At 42.6% G+C, this 19,577-nt stretch overlaps 1 protein-coding gene across 1 annotated transcript in view; it reads right to left on the bottom strand.

Annotated features, from left to right (window-relative positions):
- Positions 1–1,039: 1,039 nt before the first annotated feature.
- Positions 1,040–19,577, bottom strand: part of OPCML (opioid binding protein/cell adhesion molecule like) — a 517,997-nt gene continuing 499,459 nt past the window's right edge. The window contains exons 4-7 of the mRNA XM_059391926.1: positions 18,996–19,133; positions 18,462–18,582; positions 17,825–17,976; positions 1,040–1,305 (exon numbers count right to left, since the gene is read on the bottom strand). Coding sequence (XP_059247909.1) covers positions 1,205–1,305; positions 17,825–17,976; positions 18,462–18,582; positions 18,996–19,133 — 512 coding nt within the window. The 3' untranslated portion in view covers positions 1,040–1,204. The remainder of the gene's footprint in view (positions 1,306–17,824; positions 17,977–18,461; positions 18,583–18,995; positions 19,134–19,577) is intronic.

The raw sequence follows: 19,577 nt of genomic DNA, 5'->3' as shown, positions 1-19,577 counted from the left end.
CTACTTTGGTCCAACTGTTAATAGCATCTACTTTGGATGATAGGATACCACGTTCTAAAGAGTCCTTGACATATTGCTTGTCTATGTTGTTAGCCTGTAAGACCACTGGCTTTCATAAGAAAGTTGATAGGTATTTTTGAAGTTGCAATGTCTGCTGAAGATAGAGTACAAACAAATAAAATGGAAGAGAGCTGATATGATTAGAAATTAATATGGTGATGAACTGATAGTGAGTAGTAGGGAAAGAAATAGAAAGTGTTAGATAATTACATTGATAGATTGATACATGGAGTAAATAGATTGCTACAGAGGAAGATGGGTGGGTAGATAATTGGAGGGAGAGATAAATCAAATAATTGAGTAGATGGATAATCATATAATTACTTCAATAGCTTGATAAACCCTAAATAATCAGCCATCTGTGGATTTTATTTTTTAACGAGTTAGACAACAGTTTTTAAAGAGAAGTACTATCCTCAAAATGCTTTCCCCTTTTTTGGTCAAGTGACTTCTAATTTTTAACTTTTAGGTTGTGTGCAGAGCCCCAAACCTCTAATCTCTATAGCTGATAGAGAAAGCAAATAGGGCAAAATTGCTAGAGAAGGAGACAAGAAAATAAAATACATATATGTATGGACATGGGTATATTGAGATACCTTCCCAGAAAGAAAGGATGTGAACCCGAATGTAATTAGATAATAATAAGCATGGAGAGAGGGATATGTACACTATAATAAGAAAAATGATCCAAAGCTTAAAAGACACTGATAATAGGACACTTGGATATAACTCTTGCTGTGCACTACATTATAAGTCAAGTTGTGTCTTCAGGGTGTTTATCATGAGGCACATTTTTGCCCAAATGGAGCTTATGGTTTGGTGTGTTGGGGAGGTTGATAGTGATGATGATGGGGAGAGGAGCAGAGGAAAGGGAAGGGCCAAGGTAGCAGGGGCAGATTCTATTTTTGGACACACCAATGAATGATTATCCTACACATGGTAGAACCCTGCCCACCCCTCCTCCCCACCCCACTCATTCAAACTAGAGGAAAAAAATCAAATAAATCAAACTCCCCCAAAAGAAATCAAGAAGAAGAACAGAAGCAAACAAAGAAAAAGCCCAAACTGGTTTGCCCTCCGCAGTGTAGATTAAAGTCTGTGATATGGAGAAGCAGGCGTTGCTCAGAGGACCTATGATTTCTTATCAAAACTTGATGAAGAAGTGGGCAAAGAGGGTCCCTGATAGCCAGAGACAAGCCAGTGCTCTAGAAGCCGAGTTTACACCATCAATGACTGCTCCAGGCCCTGTGTAGGGGAAAGAGAGACAGATCCATTAGCATGCACCCAAAGGGTACCATAATTATTCCCTGACAAGCATATATATATAGACATGCTTCTCTGTGAGCATTCCCCCATCTCCCACGTCCCACCATTGATCCTTCCAAATCTGGACAAATTAAAAACACCCATTGGGAGTATTTAGAAACCCAAAGGGGTAACTCACTGAAGTACCTTAAGCACTATAGCCTGCTCTCAAAGACAGGTTTAAAAACTAAAAGGGGTAGAGGGAGGCATTGGCATTCAGATAGGCCTATGGGCTAAAAAGTTAGGGCAGCAGATAGGGCTAAATGGCATGGCATGACTGTTACTTTGCAAGTAGTACTGTGCTCTAACTGTGGAGGTGGTGTCAACGACAGATAGGAATAGGAAGAGGAGGGCAAGCATGGGGCATGGGGACAGCTCATGGTGGAGAGAAGTAGGTAAGGGAAAGAAAGCAAAAGGAAAGGAAACACATTGTGAGCAACAGGATTCTAGGTGTTTGTGTGGCCAACTTTTCATCCTTTGTAACAGGTATCGTGAAGGCTCTTCCTGAGGTAGCTGAGGAAGAATCAATAATTATACTCAAGAGTTTTAGAGACTATGAATGGGCTTATTGCATCAGTCAGCAGTGACTCTCTGGAGGCCACAAAGAAGACTCTGTGTTCTTTCCAAATGGACCCCTAATGGTGCAACCTGATAGAGTTCTCCCTTCACCCTTTCTTCTGGTCTCTCTGGCCCTTTTACATGCCATAGTGAACCACCCATGCTCCATTATAAAACAAGACCTTTGAGTCACAAGTGTTGCTCCTTTCACTTCACCTACCACCCTCGAGAAGACAAATCACATGAAGTGGGATTGCCGAACCTGTGCTAAGGACCCAGGCAAGTGTATCAGGGTCTAATTCAAATTTGCATTCCTCCATCATCTTTATTTGAAGGCCATAAGAAATTGGAGTGATAAGCAAGACCAGTAGCTAGCAAGCAGAGAGTAGGGAACATGGAAACAAGTATGACACAAGGGGTGAGAAGCCATCAAGAGACATTCCTGTAGAGCCAGTGACAAAGAAAAGGAGTTGCAAACAAGACAAGCATGCCTCTTTGCCTTCTCAAGCCAGGACTTCCTTTGCTTTGAGAAGCAAACTGGCTTATTGGAAATAAGCATGATTAATTTAAGAAGAAAAATTGGTGCAGGGTTCTCCTCAAGACAGAACTGTAGTTATTCTGCTTGCTTGTCAGTGTGATGGTGTGGATCCCTGCCTTGCCTAGAAATAGACTGATGCTAACCTTTTTCTTGGGGAACTATAAGCTTCTCACTTCAGCAATGAGCACAGAACTGTTCCAAGTCCAGGAATTTCCACATGGATACCTTTTCTTCCTCAGATTTCCAGTGTACACAATTCTCCTATTGACTAAAATTTCACATTTACTTAATGGCTTGAGAGTCTGGCTCATTGTCCTCTGCATTTTCGTTATAGAATATTCACAGACAAGGGCAGGATCCAGGCACAAGCCCAGTGCTATCATCCCCATGAAGGCTTCATACATATTTATGAAAGTAGCCTGACTCTGGGGCCTCCACCAGTCAAGACATATATCTTAAGGAACCATACTGGCTTATAGAATGTACTGAGTTGAAAAATGCCCAAGCTGGAGCTCAAGGTAATTCTCTATATTATCTTCTTTGAAAGATAAATGATTTAGATATTCTAATGAGTTCATAAAGAAATGACCAATGCAGACTGGTAAAGCATATATGTTTCCTTTAAAGTATCTAGCTAACTCTGTCAGTAAATAGATATTGATATAGATAAATAGATACTTTTATAGAAACATACATGTCTAACAAATCTGCATTGCTCATTTCTTTATGAACTCATTAGAACATCTAAATCCTTACCTTTTAAAGAAGATAGATAGATTTTAAAAAAGAGAATATACATTAAACTAATTATATGTATGTCTTTGTCTAATTCATGATGTTGATATTATTAAGAAACAACTGAAGGCCTAATAAGTTTCACTCCAGAGAGGCAGAGAAAAAAAAAACAGTGTAGGCATCACTTTTTCCCAAGTTCTACCAGTGTATTTAAGCATTTCTTTGGATGTCATGCTACCAGCAGAAGGTTTGATATTGCTAAAACAAAGAAGAAAAAAAGCAGTGTATGGGGAAGGCAAAGCATGAAGGGTGAGGTACAGAGAGAGAAGGAGGCAGAATCATAAAGAGAAATGAGTCTTTTTGGTGGTGTGTGGCAGTTGCAATAAGAAGTTCATTACTGATCAGGCAGAGGTTTATAGCCACAGTTAAACTTCAGTTCTGGAGTGTTTGATAGAGTAGAAACCGTGAGGGTGACTTAGCAGGCATAAAGGCTGCTCGGCTTGCTTAGGATGGTAACATGCATTTACATTGTGCTCTCTCTGTGGCAAGTGTGATTCTAAATGTTAAACATATATTAACTCATTTAATCTTCACAAAATGTTATGAGCTGTGTACTACTGGCATTCTCATTTTATAAATGGAGAAACTAAAGACCAGAAAAGTTAAGTGCTTTGCTATGGCCACCCAATTTATCTGGGGGCTGGATTAGAACTGAGTGACTCTGTCTACAAAGTCTATACCATGGATTGCTACAACTTGACTTCCTTTCTGTGGAAAATGACCATTTGTGCATGTTTTCCAAAGACACAACACCACCTAGTGAGAAGAATAATTGGCTAGGAATCTAGAGACCCAATTTCTCTGTGATTCTGCTGCTCCCTAGATGAATGGTATCCCCTCTCTGGCCTTGGTTCTCCCATCTACAAAAGGAGAGGAGGTTGGGATTGATGACCCCTAAGGCTCTTCTCCTATTAGCATTTTGAGTTATTGTAGGAATGGAAACTACATCTGGTACTATAAGGGACAGCTGGTGAGCAGCCAGATGGCCCTTTCCAGTTGGTGCAAAACCACCACCACTCTGGGTTTTTGCATCTCAGCATGTCATCTCCTGAGAGCAAGAGGGCACCAAGCATTTCTGGGCCCCAAATTCCTTTTTCTGTGGTCACTCTTTCTGTGCAGCTTTAAGGAGCTTTATTCTTTAGCCAATATGAGAAGCCCTGCTTTAATGTATCAGACAATATGGCAATTTAATGCCAAAGTGCCTTTAGTCAGTCAGTCTATGAGCAATGTCTGAGCTAGTCTGACCAACGAGGTAATGTAATCCAATATAACAGAGATTAAAGTGAACATCGCTTTCCTCATATGGATCCTGCACACATTTGAGATTTGGCAGCTGGGCTAAATGCCAGGACACCAAGGGACCTATAAGAGGGTTCTTGGATTTTGTTCAGCACAGGAAGTGAGGCTCACATCTGTGTACCATTCTCTAGGTTGGAGGAATGTGAGATAAAAACTGTCAGCTATGAACTGATTTTTTAATTACATCATTGCAGTAACCCTGATGGTTCTATTAATGAGGAAAAAAAAGCATTTAGTTTGTGTCTCTCCCTTAGGGTTTCTGTATTGTAAGGTCACTCACCTGATTGGTCATATGCTTCTTTGTGCTTTAATATAGATTACCACTGTTCAGCTAATTGGTGTGTTTCCACAAACACTTGGGGCTCACTTTTGGTCCCTCGGGCTGGTAGGAGGCTTTTGCAAATGTTAGCTCAATGAATCTGTTAAAGGAAGGACATGCTACTGGAGGAACAGTGGCTGAGCTGAACAGTGGTAGTCCTAAAGCTTGAACACACATATCCTCAAGATATCAAGCTGACTGTGGTTTTCCTATACCTTGGTTTCTTCAAGTAACAACAGCGACATTAACTTGGTACCCAAGATAATACTAGCTTTAATTTCAATAAACATGGTCAGGAATTCAAGTGGTGCTTTCCTCTTCTTCCTCCTCCCCCACACCTTACTTTTCCTCTTCCCCCTCCTTCTTGGTGGAAATAGGGAGAAAGTTAGTTCTTATCTTAAATTTAGAATCCAGAACTTGGAAACACGAAGTGAATTTTCAATTGTGTGTTATACTGTGGAACACTAACCCTGAAATGCATCTAGATGAAGGACAAGGGTGTGAAGGAAAGATAAGACGGAATGTCTAAGAAGTCATGTCCCTGAATGAACAGGTAGAGTGTAGGTCTCCTATGAACCTTAAGGAAGGTTTTGGATGCATCTGTACCCCTTGTGTTGCTCTCTTGCCTTTGCAGCCCAAAGATCCTTTAAGATAAAGTCCATGACCACTGCAAAAGCGTACTAATCTTGGCAACTTTGGAGTCAGACCAATATGGGTTTAGATCTTGACTCTGTGGCCTGCCAGCTATGTGATCTCATACAAAGTACTTTCAGTTTTCTTACCGAAAATAGAGGCAATAATACTGATTTTATAGGATAAAGAGTCAGAGTGATTAGTATAGTACCTGGTAGTCATGTGATCATGGGAAACAACTCTGTGGAGCTTCCACACCCTCCACCTTCCACTTCTTAGTTAAAGCTAATGTATGCTTATTTTAATCTTTTCCAAATATTTTGAACCCTAGGTGAGGTTTTGCTGGTGATAGAATGAAGAAGTGAGATCATGAGATAAGGGGTTTGTTGCTGAGTGATGCTGTTGACCGTTAGGTGAGACTGGGAAGATATTGCGCATTCCATAGAGTGATGGAGACATCCATATCTAAGCTCCATGGTCCAAGGATAAAGGACCAGTCTTGCAAGGGTAAGGGACCCTACACTAGCCTCAGAGACCCAGGGTCATTCACTCCGCAAGTATTGTTGGGAAGCTGTTGTGGCCAGTCTGTTTTCAGAGAGAAAGGGCTACACAGTCTCTGCTTTCACAGAGCTTATACTTTAATAGAACCTGGAATAACATTTCTTCTAGTCTAAATCAGTTAACAAACAATGGAAGGAAGTGAAGGACAGAGAAGGAAGGAAGGACGGAAGGAAGGAAGGAAGGAAGGAAGGAAGGAAGGAAGGAAGGAAGGAAATTTTTTAAATGCTCCCAGATTCTGAAAAGAAAGCCATTTGGAACAAATCCTCAGCATCCTTTTCATCTCAGGAACACCCTTCTTATTTTGTGTGTTAGGAGAATTAAATTCAAGTCAGAGCTTCAAGTCAGAGCAGACTGAACTTGAATTCTGGCTCTGGGATTCACTAGCAGTATGACTTTGGACAAGACTTTCGACTCTGAAACAGCTTTTTTTTTTCTTTCTTTCTTTTTTTTAATGTATAAAATGGGGAGGGGTAGTTTCATTTCCTCTTGTAGGATTGCCTTGAAGATAGTTAAGATGATGTGTAAGATCACTGAGTAGAAGTAAAGGATGAATAAATAGGAGGTAAATTAGAACCAGGGCAATAACTCCTGATCCTTCAAAGGATCTTCTGTGAACATCCTGCTTTAAACAGAGACCCTGTGGAATACTAGGTCCTCAAGGAAAAGTGCCAAACACCAGCTGAAAGCAAACTTGGCTATGGTGAGCAAGCAAGTGACCTGGTCACTCCTTAAAAGACCTGAAGTAGCTACTAACCACAGGCCATAGCTTCCTAAGGAAGAAAGTGTATTTAGAGGCCCAACTCTTTCTCTGGGCAATTGCCACATTTAAGGAATCATTTTTACTGTTAACAGTGACTCAGTTCAATTAGAATGGCCAGTACAAATATCAGGTTTAATTAGAGATTTGGCAGGGATAAACTGGAAGTGAGAATGTGTGTTTTTGCCCATTTCCTCGATCCAGTCGCTCCTCCACCCTTTCAGTGCTGCACACTGTTTCCTTCATGCCTGACGTGGAGCATCCCTGACAGTAAAAGCTGAAATGATGATCCAAAGCCACAAAACAAACCGTAAATGACAACAATGACAACAACAAAATGCCTTGGGGACAGGTACGCAGACAAAAACATTTTTGATCTTCAACATATAGAAAGAAAAGAGAGATCAAGAGATAAATTCCAGAAATGGTAAATGGCATGAAGGTCAATTGGTGTGTGTACTCTGGGCCAGAGGGAAGATTTATGGCCAGGTGGCTTAGCAGGGTTAAGAGAAGGAAATAAGAAACAAACAAATAAATAAAATAAAGTCCATTGTGGAGAGGCGACTTATTTCGCTAAATTAAATATACTAAACATCAGATTTTTAAGAAGCAATTTGATGGAGGGCTTAACCTAGAAGCAGCCTGTCATTGTAGCTACCCTGGAAGTAAGACTATGCTGCTGCATCTGAGGGGTGGCAGATCACCCTTGGAGGGGGCACGTATTGAAGATCAGAGTACCCAGACCCAGAACAAAGCTCCCCCCAAATATATTTGAGCTTACTGATGAAATTTTGTCTTGCAAGAGATTTGAAGCTTAAAAATGGCAATGCATGTATTGAAATGTGTCATGGCTTTTCCTTTCCATGATTGCATGAAAATACGGCATGGTTCTTCAGCAACATTAGAGTATACCACTGTAATTCTACTCAAATAGCAGGTGTTAGGGTGATCACATTAAAAAAGAAAAGAAAGAAAAACCCCACAGGCAAGTTGAACTTGGTGATAGCATAGCAAGATCAATGAAATATCTGAAGTGTAAGAAGATACAGTTTTGTTCTGAAATTTGGATAGGTTTTATAAGTATGCATATGAACTATGTAACCTCCCTAATGAGGAACCAAAAGGATAATGATGTTCTTGGTGATTAAAAGAGGAGCAAGAAATCTAATTAGAGGATGCACGCGTTACACTTGTTGGTGAAACATAAACCTATTTTCAGCAGTGCTGGCTGATGAAGGCGCTTCATTCCCCTTCAAAGGGAACTTTCCCTCCATTGTCTTTAATTACAGTGGAAAACATGGCACTGTGTTGTTTTACAAGGAAGATTAACCTGGCTTTGCAGCAAGAAGACTTGTGAATAAAGAGGCCAAAAAAGGCAGCCATCTTTGTTTTCTTCTCTTTAGCACTCCCTGTTGTGTATTTACCACAAAGACAAAAGCTGAAGAAGTTAATATCAGAAGTTAATTCAAATCTGTCAGCTCATCAGAAACTTGAAAGAGACAAGACTTTGGTCTATGCCGAACCACAAGCTCTGGTATGTGTGCTGACATCAGCACACCCTGAATGCTCAGTGTTACATTCTAAATGCTTAGACTAATAGCCAGATGTCAATGATTCAGATAGAGGAGGTGGGGTGCGAGGGAACGACAAGGAACCTCATCAGGAATGGAATGTGAAATGTCTGCATTTTTTTTTTTTCTAATGTGTTGACATTTTGCAGGTTGGGGAAAATACAAATGATTACGCTGCTGTCATCAGCCAAAAGCAATGGTATTTCTCTCTGATTCATTCCCTCCCACCTGGATTTAAATGGTGGATTTGGAAAATAAAAATCATATACATTATCAGCAGGAAATGGACAGATATGTGCGGCTTTTGATGTCTCTGCAAGAAGAAATCATCTGATGAACGTCTTCCTAAACAGTGAATTGGAATGTTTGATAGAGTCTTGCTCAGACGAAAGGCTCAGGGTGAGTGGAACCCTAAAGTCCAGATAGGACATAGGGAAGCTGGATTGCAAGGGAGAGTATCAGAGAAATAGTAATTTGGCTTCCCTGGGGGGAGAAGACCACAAGTTCTTTCGAGTATTTGGCTTTTCTTTGGTTCGTGGAGAAGTTCGCTCTGCATGAGGGCTATCTATCTCTGATAACCCCATTGATTGGAAATTACATTTATTAACTTGACAGATGTTTGCTGGGCAAAAACCACTGTAACTTACAGGGCTAATCCTTCAAGTGCAGAAACAAATACAAACAAAATAAAAGCTACCCTGAAAGCCGGAAAGTTGAATGCTTCTTCAGTGGAGCTCAGAATCACTTTATGGACAAGGTAACATTGAGTAGAACCTTAATGGATAAGTACCATTTTATCAGACAGGGAAGAGGTCAAAAGCCTCCATCTGTGACCCTACAACATACTGTAAGACATAGGATACATATGGGTTAGAAAGAAACCTGCACTTAAGATCAGACTGACCTGGATGCAAAACCTGGTGTTGTTACTTCCGTGGGTGGTAGAATGCCTGTCATGGGAATTCAGTCCTGCCACCTGAATTCTGTGGGCTCCAGGATCTTCTTCTTGGAAGGGGCAATAATAATGGTACCAACCTCCAAGTGCTCTTAGCTGCTGAAACCGCGTATGGCTGATACTTAATAGCTAATGGATTTTTCACTTACTATATTCTATTATTCTACTGTAGTTCCCTATCTACTTGTTAGTAGAGGGTTAGGAACTTTAACTCAATCTGAATGGATGGAGAGGCGAAAAGACCTGAAGCAACATGGTCAGAAGCTGACATCTGTCATAGAATTGCTGCTCTGGGTCTAGCATGGTGCATAGAAGGCAGTGGGAGAACCTTGTGTATAAAGGGGTGTGGATCTCAGAGCAAGAAGAACCTTCAAAGCAATGCTTTCCTGGTAGGCAATTTCCTACAGGGTATGAACAGGTTCTTTCTGAGTTCTGGAAAGGTCACATGGTTACACAGTGACAAAAGGATTAGAGAGAAATCACCAAACATGCAGCAATCGGTAAAAGACTGACATTACTGTTCCGGGAAGGCACAAACCCAGTGTAAGTGAGAATGGAATGGTTAGCCGGCAGTCCAGGCCTGCTGGCTAGGACTCATTGGCCACCAGGTAGAAGAGGAAGGGAGAGGAAAAAGTCAGAATGACCAGACAGATTCTAATGAGAGTGTGGAGGGGAAAAGATAAAGTATATGTCTGAGTGAGAAGCATGCCTGAGAGAAAAAGACTGAGTCCGAAATTCCCATGGAACATTCGGGTAGGGATAGTGGTTTGTAGCTCAGAATTCAGGAGAGTGCTAGAGGTGCTCAGAGACCATCAGTCTTCAGTGTGCAAAAGATTCCCCTGGAGAACTTGTTTTAAAAGCATGTTCTTGGGGCGCCTGGGTGGCTCAGTGGGTTAAAGCCTCTGCCTTTGGCTCACGTCATGATCTCAGGGTCCTGGGATCGAGCCCCGCACCGGGCTCTCTGCTCAGCAGGGAGCCGGGTTCCTCCTCTCTCTCTACCTGCTTCTCTGCCTACTTGTGATCTCTGCCTGTCAAATTAATAAATAAATAATCTTTAAAAAAAATTAAAAAAATAAAAGCACATTATCAGAATGGCAAAGATTAACAAGGCAGGAAACAGCAAATGTTGGAGAGGATGTGGAGAAAGGGGAACCTCATACACTGTTGGTGGGAAGAGAAGTTGATGCAGCCACTTTGGAAAACAAAAAATTAAAAATAGAGCTACCCTATGACTCGGTGATTGCACTACTGGGTATTTACCCCAGAGATACAGAGGTAGTGAAAAGAAGGACCATATATAGCCCAATGTTCATAGCAGCAGTATTTACAATAGCCAAACTGTGGAAAGAGCCAAGATGCCCTTCAACAGACGAATGGAGAAAGATGTGGTCCATATATACAATGGAATATTACTCAGTCATCAGAAAGGATGAATACCCAACTTTTGCATCAACATGGATGGGACTGGAGGAGATTATGCGGAGTGAAATAAGTCAAGCAGAGAGAGCCAATTACATGGTTTCACTTACTTGTGGAACATAAAGAGTAACACGGAGGTCATTAGGAGAAGGAAAAGAAAAGTGAATTGGAGGAAATTGGAGGGGGAGACAAACCATGAGAGACGGTGAACTCTGAGAAACAAACTGAGGATTTCAGAGGAGGGGGTGGGGGGATGAGTGAGCCTGGTGGTGGGTATTAAGGAAGACACGTATTGCATGGAGCACTCGGTGTTGTACAGAAACAATGAATCTTGGAACACTGCATCAAAAACTAATGATGTATTTTATGGTAATTAATGTAACACAATAAAAAATTTAAAAAATAAAATAAAAGCCCTTTCTTGGGACCTTTCCTGGAAACTATGCTTGAATGGGTCTGGGCAAGACCCATGAATCTGCATTTTTAAAACACCCAAAGCAAATGTAAAACAAACTAAGATATTGTTCTGCAGGATGCGGAAAAACATAGAAGTCCGCTTCTCTCATTGTGATACACTCCCTGGGCAGACTGATGGGGCAGAAGGTGGAGAGGCCAGCAGCAGCCTAACAAAGAAAGGTTAAGAAAGTCACTACCCGGGTGTATCACAGGAGCCAGAAGGAGGCGCCAGGGGCCAAAGGGAGATCTGGAGCTGGGTTGGGGGAGGCCGAGAAAGGCAGACTGAGACGTGCTGGTGCTAGAGGAGAAGGGGATGGGAACACGGACTTGTCCTGTCAGGGGTTTGGAGGAGAAGGCAAGAGAAGATGTGGGACGGTATACAGAGGGCACACTGAACACAACCTTCAGACTCCTCGCACCCACTCCTCAGGGCTCCACTGGAGGCACCGGGAAATGGTGTGTTCTTAGTAAAAGAGTAGGAAAGGATAGCGGAGGCAAGTGTGTTGGGGTGGGGTTGGGTAGGAGACAAAGGTGAGGGCTCTGAGGCTCTGCCTACAAGTACCAGGGCGCTGCGTGGCGTTGGGGGTGCGGGCAGCAAAGGGTGGATGCTGAGAGGAGGTGATTGGTGCTGCCTGTCGTTGAAGAAAAGCCAGTTTGAAGAGCAGCCTGATATGTATATTTATTCTAGAGAAAAGGCCATTAGCAAAAGAAAATATAGATTCTGTCCTTATGGCTTGCAGGGACCGCTGAGGTAGGCTTGAGTCCTGGCTGCTCTGAGGGGGGCTGAGGCATTGCCTGAGGAAAAAATCCAGAGCCCAGATGTTGCCTTAACTGGAATATTTTGCCATTTCCATTTGCAATGACAAGATTCCTATCAGTTGTCCCTGTTCCTGATACTTAACTCTTAATGTAACTAATTTGTGTCTCTACAATTTCACAGATAAAATGTGAGAAATCTGTTTTTCTCTCTGCAGCACCCCCCTCCTTCCTGGCATTGTTTGCACTCTCTGTCCCTCTCCCCTGCCAGTTCCAGTAATCCAGGCGTTTATACGGCTCATTAAGCCCATCGTACTTTCCACAGTGCCGGATGTCATCAAGTTCAGAATCTTCGCTCTTTGCACTCTAAGGACAGGGGGATGGTGCCTCTTGCTCAGGACCCAGTGGAGGCCAAGTGGGTTGGCAAGCTGAGAGAGTGAGTGGCTTCCTGGGTGTCAGAGCTGGGGCTAGCAGGCTGAGCCTGGCCTTCTCTCTGCTATGTGCAGGCCTGGCGGGACTTCAAGGTGCTGGCACTCCAGGTGGTCCTGCAAATGGCAGCTTCCCCTCGGTAAAACTTACTTATACTTAGAGCGGGTTGCTTTTCCATCGAAAAAGCATTTTAACTGCCACCATTTCCGAGGTTATGGAGACCTGCCTTTAATACGGTTTCTCCACTGTTGCTTAAATTTAGAACACTTAGCTGGAAGTCAGCTGAGAGTCCATCTTGTTCTGTTCTTACATTTAACAGACAACCAGGGAACAGAACAGAGAGCATCCGTTCGTTTGAACGAGGGTCGAGACCAGAACACCGTTTTCCTTGCTCCTGGTCTCTCGATGTTCTGCTACCTTTCCAGGGTCTGCAGTTGCCCGGCACTAAGGAACATGCAGGCAGTCTAAAATGCCACTTTGAGCTGCACTCTGCCTGCCTGACCTATCCTGTCAGTGTGGCTTTTGAAGGGGCGGCAACTGGCATGCAGGGAAGAAACACCTCATGTCAGTGCCAACCACTGATTTGTCTCTGCATGTCGCCCACCCACCTGTGTTCACTCTCACCACTGCCCCATCACTTCCTGCTTCAACCCGCTCACCAGCCCACTGTCTCACTGGTTTTGTCTTATGTGTTCTTTTGAAACTGCTTTCATCCCACTTCCCCTTGTTCTTTGCATGCAGGTAGGAAATAGATAAAGATGTGTTTGTGTGAGACTCCTATTATGAGTATGTGTTGTGATGGGGTCACAGTGCTGAGTCAAAAAGGTCTCCAAAAACAATCGTGTACAGTCTTTGAGAGCAAACACCAACGTATGCCTGGGAATGTGGGGCATGGGGGTGGTGTGTATTCAGGAAGTATGAATTTATGGGTTGTAAATGTAAAAATCATCCTTTAAAAGAATGGGTTCAGATTTATTTTTTCCTTTTTAAACTATGTTAAAGCACCCTCATGAACTGTTGGTGGAAATGCAAATTGGAATAGCCACTGTGGAAAACAGTATGGAGGTTCCTCAAAAAATTAAAAATAGAATTACCATATGATCCATTAATTCCACTACTGAGTATTTACCCAACAAAAATGAAAACACTAATTCAAATAGATAGATAGATAGATAGATAGATAGATATAGAAAAATACAGATATAGATAGATAAATATAGAAAGCTCCTTGTGTTTTCTACCGAACGTGTTCAGATTCAGATGGAACAGGGGAGATGTTGGTGTGGGAAATGGGTCCAAGCAGGCTAATTGTCAAAATGGATTTCCACCTGTAGGCTGTCCACCAACGTCCATGATGGGCTGCCAAGTATGATAAGTTGGACTGAAGTAGGAAACAGAGCTCAGACACTGGAACCAGCATACATAGGTTTAAATCTCAGCTCAAGCATTTGTATGCTACTGAGTTGAGTAACCTGCCTAATGTCTCAATTTCATCCTCTGTAAAATTGGGATAAATATAGTACTTGCTTCCTACAGTCATTAAATGAGACAAAACATGTGGAACACTTAGTGCAGTGCCTCTGCACATAGTAAGTGGTTGGTAACACTAGTTAACCGAAATTACAGGAATACTGAGGATTAGAAGGAACACTCATAGCCAGCAGAAGGGGGTGGTCAACTGGACAATGTCACTCTGGTCTTGGGTTAAGCTATTTCTACTCAGGCTTAGCGTCAGACAATTACAGGACATCTTTTCTAAAATGCCTGCACTGATGGGAAGGAAAAAAAAAGAAAGAAAGAAAGAAAAAGGCAAGTTGAGATTGACTTTCCCAGAGCCATTCAACCAGTGAGCAGCACAGTCTGGCTTCAAAGAAGCTCTGAGTTTATAGACCCTACTCCATGCTGCCATATTTCATCCCTGACAGCTGAATTCCTGCGGCTGACATCACCAACACACCTTTCCCATCTCTCTATACCTGTTCACTCATTCAGCAAGATTTTTCTGACCCACGTATGAAACTCTGTCCTAGGTTCTAAGGATCAAACCAGACATGGTCCCTTTGTTTATGGAGCATACAGGCTGAAGGGGAGGGAAGACTTTAATCAAACAAACTAAATAAATGAAATGGAAGTAAAATTGCAAGTAGCAGGGGGAGGTTATAGGGACAAGGACTGTAGCTGCTATGCACGCCTGTGTCCTCTTTACTGAGAACAGTGCACTACTTGTGGCAAGCCCTAGCATGCACTTGCTGAATAAATGCTAGCAAGTACACCTTGGTGAGAGTGGCCTTCCAAAGTAGTATGTGGGAGACTGCAGTGGAGGACTGGCTTTCTCAGAGAGGTCTGGGAAGGCTTCCCTCAGGAAGGGAGCCTGGGAGGGGAGTGGTTACTAACCAGGTAGAGCAGGCTGGGTGGATTACAGGGATTGGAGATGCTGTAGTAAAGGGCACAAGAGACCCTGGAAGAAAGGAACGCACAGTTCAGTTGAGCAACAGTCTTGGCAGCCGTACCAGGGAAAGCAGCAACAAGAGGGCTGTGTCCCCAGGTATTGGCAGAAGTGACTGCAATACCTTGCATTTACACAAGTTTCAGTGTGTCACACCTCTGCGGTAAACACTGTCCTATGGACCATTCCTGATGACAGGCAATAGGCCAGGAAACATCATCCACATTTTAACTGGGTAAACTGAGGCCTGTAGATTTGGCATATTGTCGAAGTCAGGCATCTAAACATAGCACCTGTGGGGCTCTCTCTCTCTCTCTGTAAAACCTACCCAATCCTCTCACCAGGCTTTTAAAGAAGGTATTGATATCCCAGTAGCACACAGGAGGAAAGTAAGGCTCAGCAAGATGAGATGGCTGACGTGTGACTGGCTGGATTGGGATAGGAAGCTGTGTCTTTCCTGTGGACCAGATTTTATCTCCCTGTATTCATGTGTTGAAGACCTAATACCCAATGTGTATTTGGAGATGGAGCCTAGAAGGAAGTAATTAAGATTACATGACGTTATAACGGGAGGGCCCTGATTCCACAGTATTGGGGTCACAATAAGAAGCCATGCCAGAGAGCCCTGTTTTTCTCCTCCTGCCTCTGCCATTGCTATCTGTGTCTCTCCACATTCCACACCTACTTAGAAAAAATGCCATGTGAGCTCAAAGTGGTCATCTACAAGCCAGGAAGAGAGCCCTCATCAAAAACAGATGGCAGCTCTTCGTGGCTTGATGCTGGACTCCTGGCCTCCAGAATTCTGAGGAAAAGCATTTCCATTGTTGAAGCCATCCAGTCAATGATACCTTGTTAGGTCAGCCCTATAAGGCTAGGCTAGTCCAGTCTTAGTACACATTTGCTGTCAAAAATGCTGTGGCATGCCTCTTTCTTTAGTGGTAGGGAGGCACAAGAAACTAGATTATCTGGTTTCAGTCCTAGGTTCCCTTTCTTGGCCATATTCAGTACCCTTGTGACCCCACTGAGTGGGGAATGGCAGGGTAAGGGTCAGAGCACCACACCCATCCCACCTTATCCCCTCAGTTTTATCAAAAACCAAGAGATGACAGTCAAAGAGCTCAAGGTGTGGGCAGTGCAAGTGGCCCATGATCCTCCTAGATCCAGAGCTAAGAAAACTAACAGTTACAGAGCTGATGCAGGGTCTGGAAAATTCAGATGTTACCACTTTGTATGTAACTGAGATCAAGCATAGGGATGTAGGGCTGTGAGACAGCTGTGTGTGGAAGTGCAGTGAGGCACCTGCCGCTGCTTCATCTAACATGCATGACTGTGTGAGTGTGCACACATGCCCATCACTCTCGTTATCCATGATCTGATGAGAGCCCAGTCCAGCACCTACCCATTGGTATGTGTACTTCAGTGTTACTTAACCTTACTGGTCCTCCTTTTACTCATCTTTAAAATAGAGTTAATAATTAGCTATGTACAGTACTAACAAAATGCCTTGAATCCAGTAAATATTTGGTAAATGGTAGATATTATTACTGTTATTATGAATAATGACTCCCAAGTACTTCTATTTTAAAATGAAGTTTATAGAATTAAGTCATTATCTCTTTTTTGCCTTGAGCTAAAAGAATAAGACATTCGCACTAAGGTGACTTCCCCATAGAGACAATCATTTGATAATCCATTTCATCTCTGGGCTGGGTTCCTTTTGGTGCTGTTGCGTGCAGAAACAGCAGATACTCATCTATTTGAGAGGTCACCAAGTCCAAGTGTATTGCTTTGGGGGCAAATCCTTTCCCCCAAAATATATAATGATGTGTGTACGTGAAAGCCATCATATTCTACATGCTTGTTACCTAAACTATGCAAACCAAACCCACCGAAGTCTGTCTACTAAGAATACATAAGTCAAGGAGGAGGAGCAGGCAAGCCTATCTTTGAAGTAGGTTTTAATTCAAAAGCATAGGCATTCAGGCAGGCAGAGGAAGGAAGGAACATGCTGTACCCACCTGCCACTGCTGATGAGGGGCTTATTTCTAAGACACACACAGCACAATGCACACACAATGCAGAGAGAAAACAAAAGACATAGATCACACATTTCAGATGGTTGGTGGACAAATTTTAGTTAATGTCAATGCTGAAAGCTCGTTCAGGGTCTGAAATACACATAGGAAAAGGAACACCTTTCCATCCCACTCACCACTAACCAAATTTCAGCAAATAAACAAATAGATACACACACGAAATATCACAACAAGCTGACTCTGGCCCATGATGTGAAATGTGGTACAAGGAGATGGACACATCAATGTGGGAAGGCTGAGTGAGGGAAAGAGAAGGGCTTCCAAGGGAGCCAGTCAGGGCTATGGAGACCTCTCCATCCATACAGGAGGAAAAGACCTTCAGAGAAGGGTTTGATTCTCCAGCTGTGGACAGAACAGTTGTCTTGATGAGGACACAGACTACTGCTCTATCCACTCCAATGAATGAGAATATGACATGGCAATCAACATGAGAATCATGATGGCAGCAGTTGACTTGGTTCAAATCTATAAACATAACCCCCGGAATTATAGACTCTTCCTATAGAAGGCATCTTATTTTATTTTATTTTATTTTTTCTAACCCCTCAGAATGTTGGTACTACATTTGGAACTGTTCCATGGTGCTATGTTCTTTATGGCAACCACTATTCAACTCAGTTCAGAATTGGGTTTACTCCTTTTGTAAGGTGCAAACCTTCTCTTTCAATGGACCAGGAGATATCAATTACCTTGCAAACATCACTATATCACATGCTTAAGAGAATGACAGGGAGAATTACTTCATCTCTAAGGATGGTGGATTGAGCAGTATGGATGGACACAGGCCAAGCAGATCAAGCCTTCCTCCCTCTATAGTCCCACAGCTCTCCCTTATAGCTGAGCCCACTGCACCCAGGCTTCCTGCACTCACCATACAGTGTGATGCTAGCGTTGGTGTTCCCAAGCTTGTTTGTGGCCACACAAGTATAGTTCCCGTAATCCTTTTCTGAAACATTGAAGAAAGTCAGAGTGGATATGCGGCCTTTGTTCTCAATCCTCACGCTGCCCAGGCCGGTGGGTAGCCTGCAATAAGAGAAGGTATTTCTGGTCCGGTTCTACAAATAGAATGAAATAGCAGACAGAGATACTGGGGGGAACTGAAACATACCAGAGATTAATTCTATCAGGAACCTCTGCCCACAGACACCTTTTCGCAATCTGAACCAGTCCCTCTGACCCAAAACATGAGTACCACAGCCTCCACAGGAGGAAAAATGAAAGGATCCTCATGTTCCAAAGGTGAGATTCACTGGATTCTAGTCACTAAGGGCTGCCATGTCTACAACTAATATCAGATTCTGAAATGAGGTCAGTTCATTTTCCCAGTGGCCAGCTTCCTTGATTTTTGTGTTTGTTTGTTTCTGGCTCTAGAAGGGGACTCTATTATAAAGGGGACTAATACATTTTGGTTTTGCCATCTTTCCCCTTTACTTTATCATTCTCTTCCCAAGAGGAGAATGATCCATCAGCTCTGCTTCAGATATGCCTGATTTCTGTTTTCAAGGTACCTGGTGTCTTCCTTGAACCACTGGAATTCAGCCATAGGCACTGCAGAGGCTTCACAGCTCAAGATACCTTTCTGACCAACGGACACACCAGTGTTCTTGGCTTTTGAGATATAGGGAGGGTCTGTGGGAGGAAAATGCAGAGGGATTTCATGAAACAGATGAAAGGCACATTTAGTCACCTGCTGTGCAAATGGATTTCTTGTGCCACCCCACCTTCCTAGTTAAATAACCATTTATTTCAGGAAAAGAGTTTCCTGCTCAAGGTTATTGCATTTATACCAGCATCTTCTTAAGCCTTGAAACCAATTCAAAGTTAGCAATTCTCCCCATTAGCTAAAAGCTCTGATAGGTACAGGTAAACTGCAGGGGCAAAATGGCATTGGGGACAGTCCTGGTGCAAAGCAATCTGAGACAATATTTTCCTGTTGGAAACAATTTGGGATGATCAGAAAATGACGTTGCTATGAACAGCTCGCTCCCTCCGTCCCTATATTCTCTTTCCCCCTGAAACTTCCTGACGATGGGTCAACTCACAGTTTACAGTGATTTTTACTTTCCGCACATCAGGTGCGGCGACATCATTCAGGGCACTGCATTCATACTCCCCAGACTGGTCACGTTTGATGTCAGAGATTTCCAGGTATTCATCCTCACTCACAAAGCCCTGGCCTTCTGGAAGAAAGAAAGAAAGAAAGAAAGAAAGAAAGAGAAAGAAATAATCAAGAAGCTGTGAAACCAGGGACAGAACTATAGTCACATCATAAGCATGTACAGGAAAGAAGACCAAAAGCTGTAAAAATGAGGTTTGAACATTGAGTCAAAGATTATAAGGTACCATGTTGACCAAATAGTATAGCATTTGGGGAAAGAAATTCTTTGCTTGAGTCTTGGGTCACTGTGTTTTTGTCTAACTCACTTTAACTTTTCAGATCATTTGAAAAGAACAGATTTTCATTATTTTTCTGATATGACTATGATGAGGATTAACTACTAGAAGACATGGAGTACCTAGCACATTACTAAACTTCATTGTTTTAAAGAGAATTGTCATGATCAATAATACAATAAAAAATGTGGGAGTAACTTAAGAGTATGTTAGCATGAGCATCTTAATTT

Source organism: Mustela nigripes, chromosome 1 (assembly GCF_022355385.1).
Source record: "Mustela nigripes isolate SB6536 chromosome 1, MUSNIG.SB6536, whole genome shotgun sequence".
Lineage (NCBI taxonomy): Eukaryota > Metazoa > Chordata > Mammalia > Carnivora > Mustelidae > Mustela > Mustela nigripes.
This window is presented reverse-complemented; position numbering and strand designations above follow the sequence as displayed.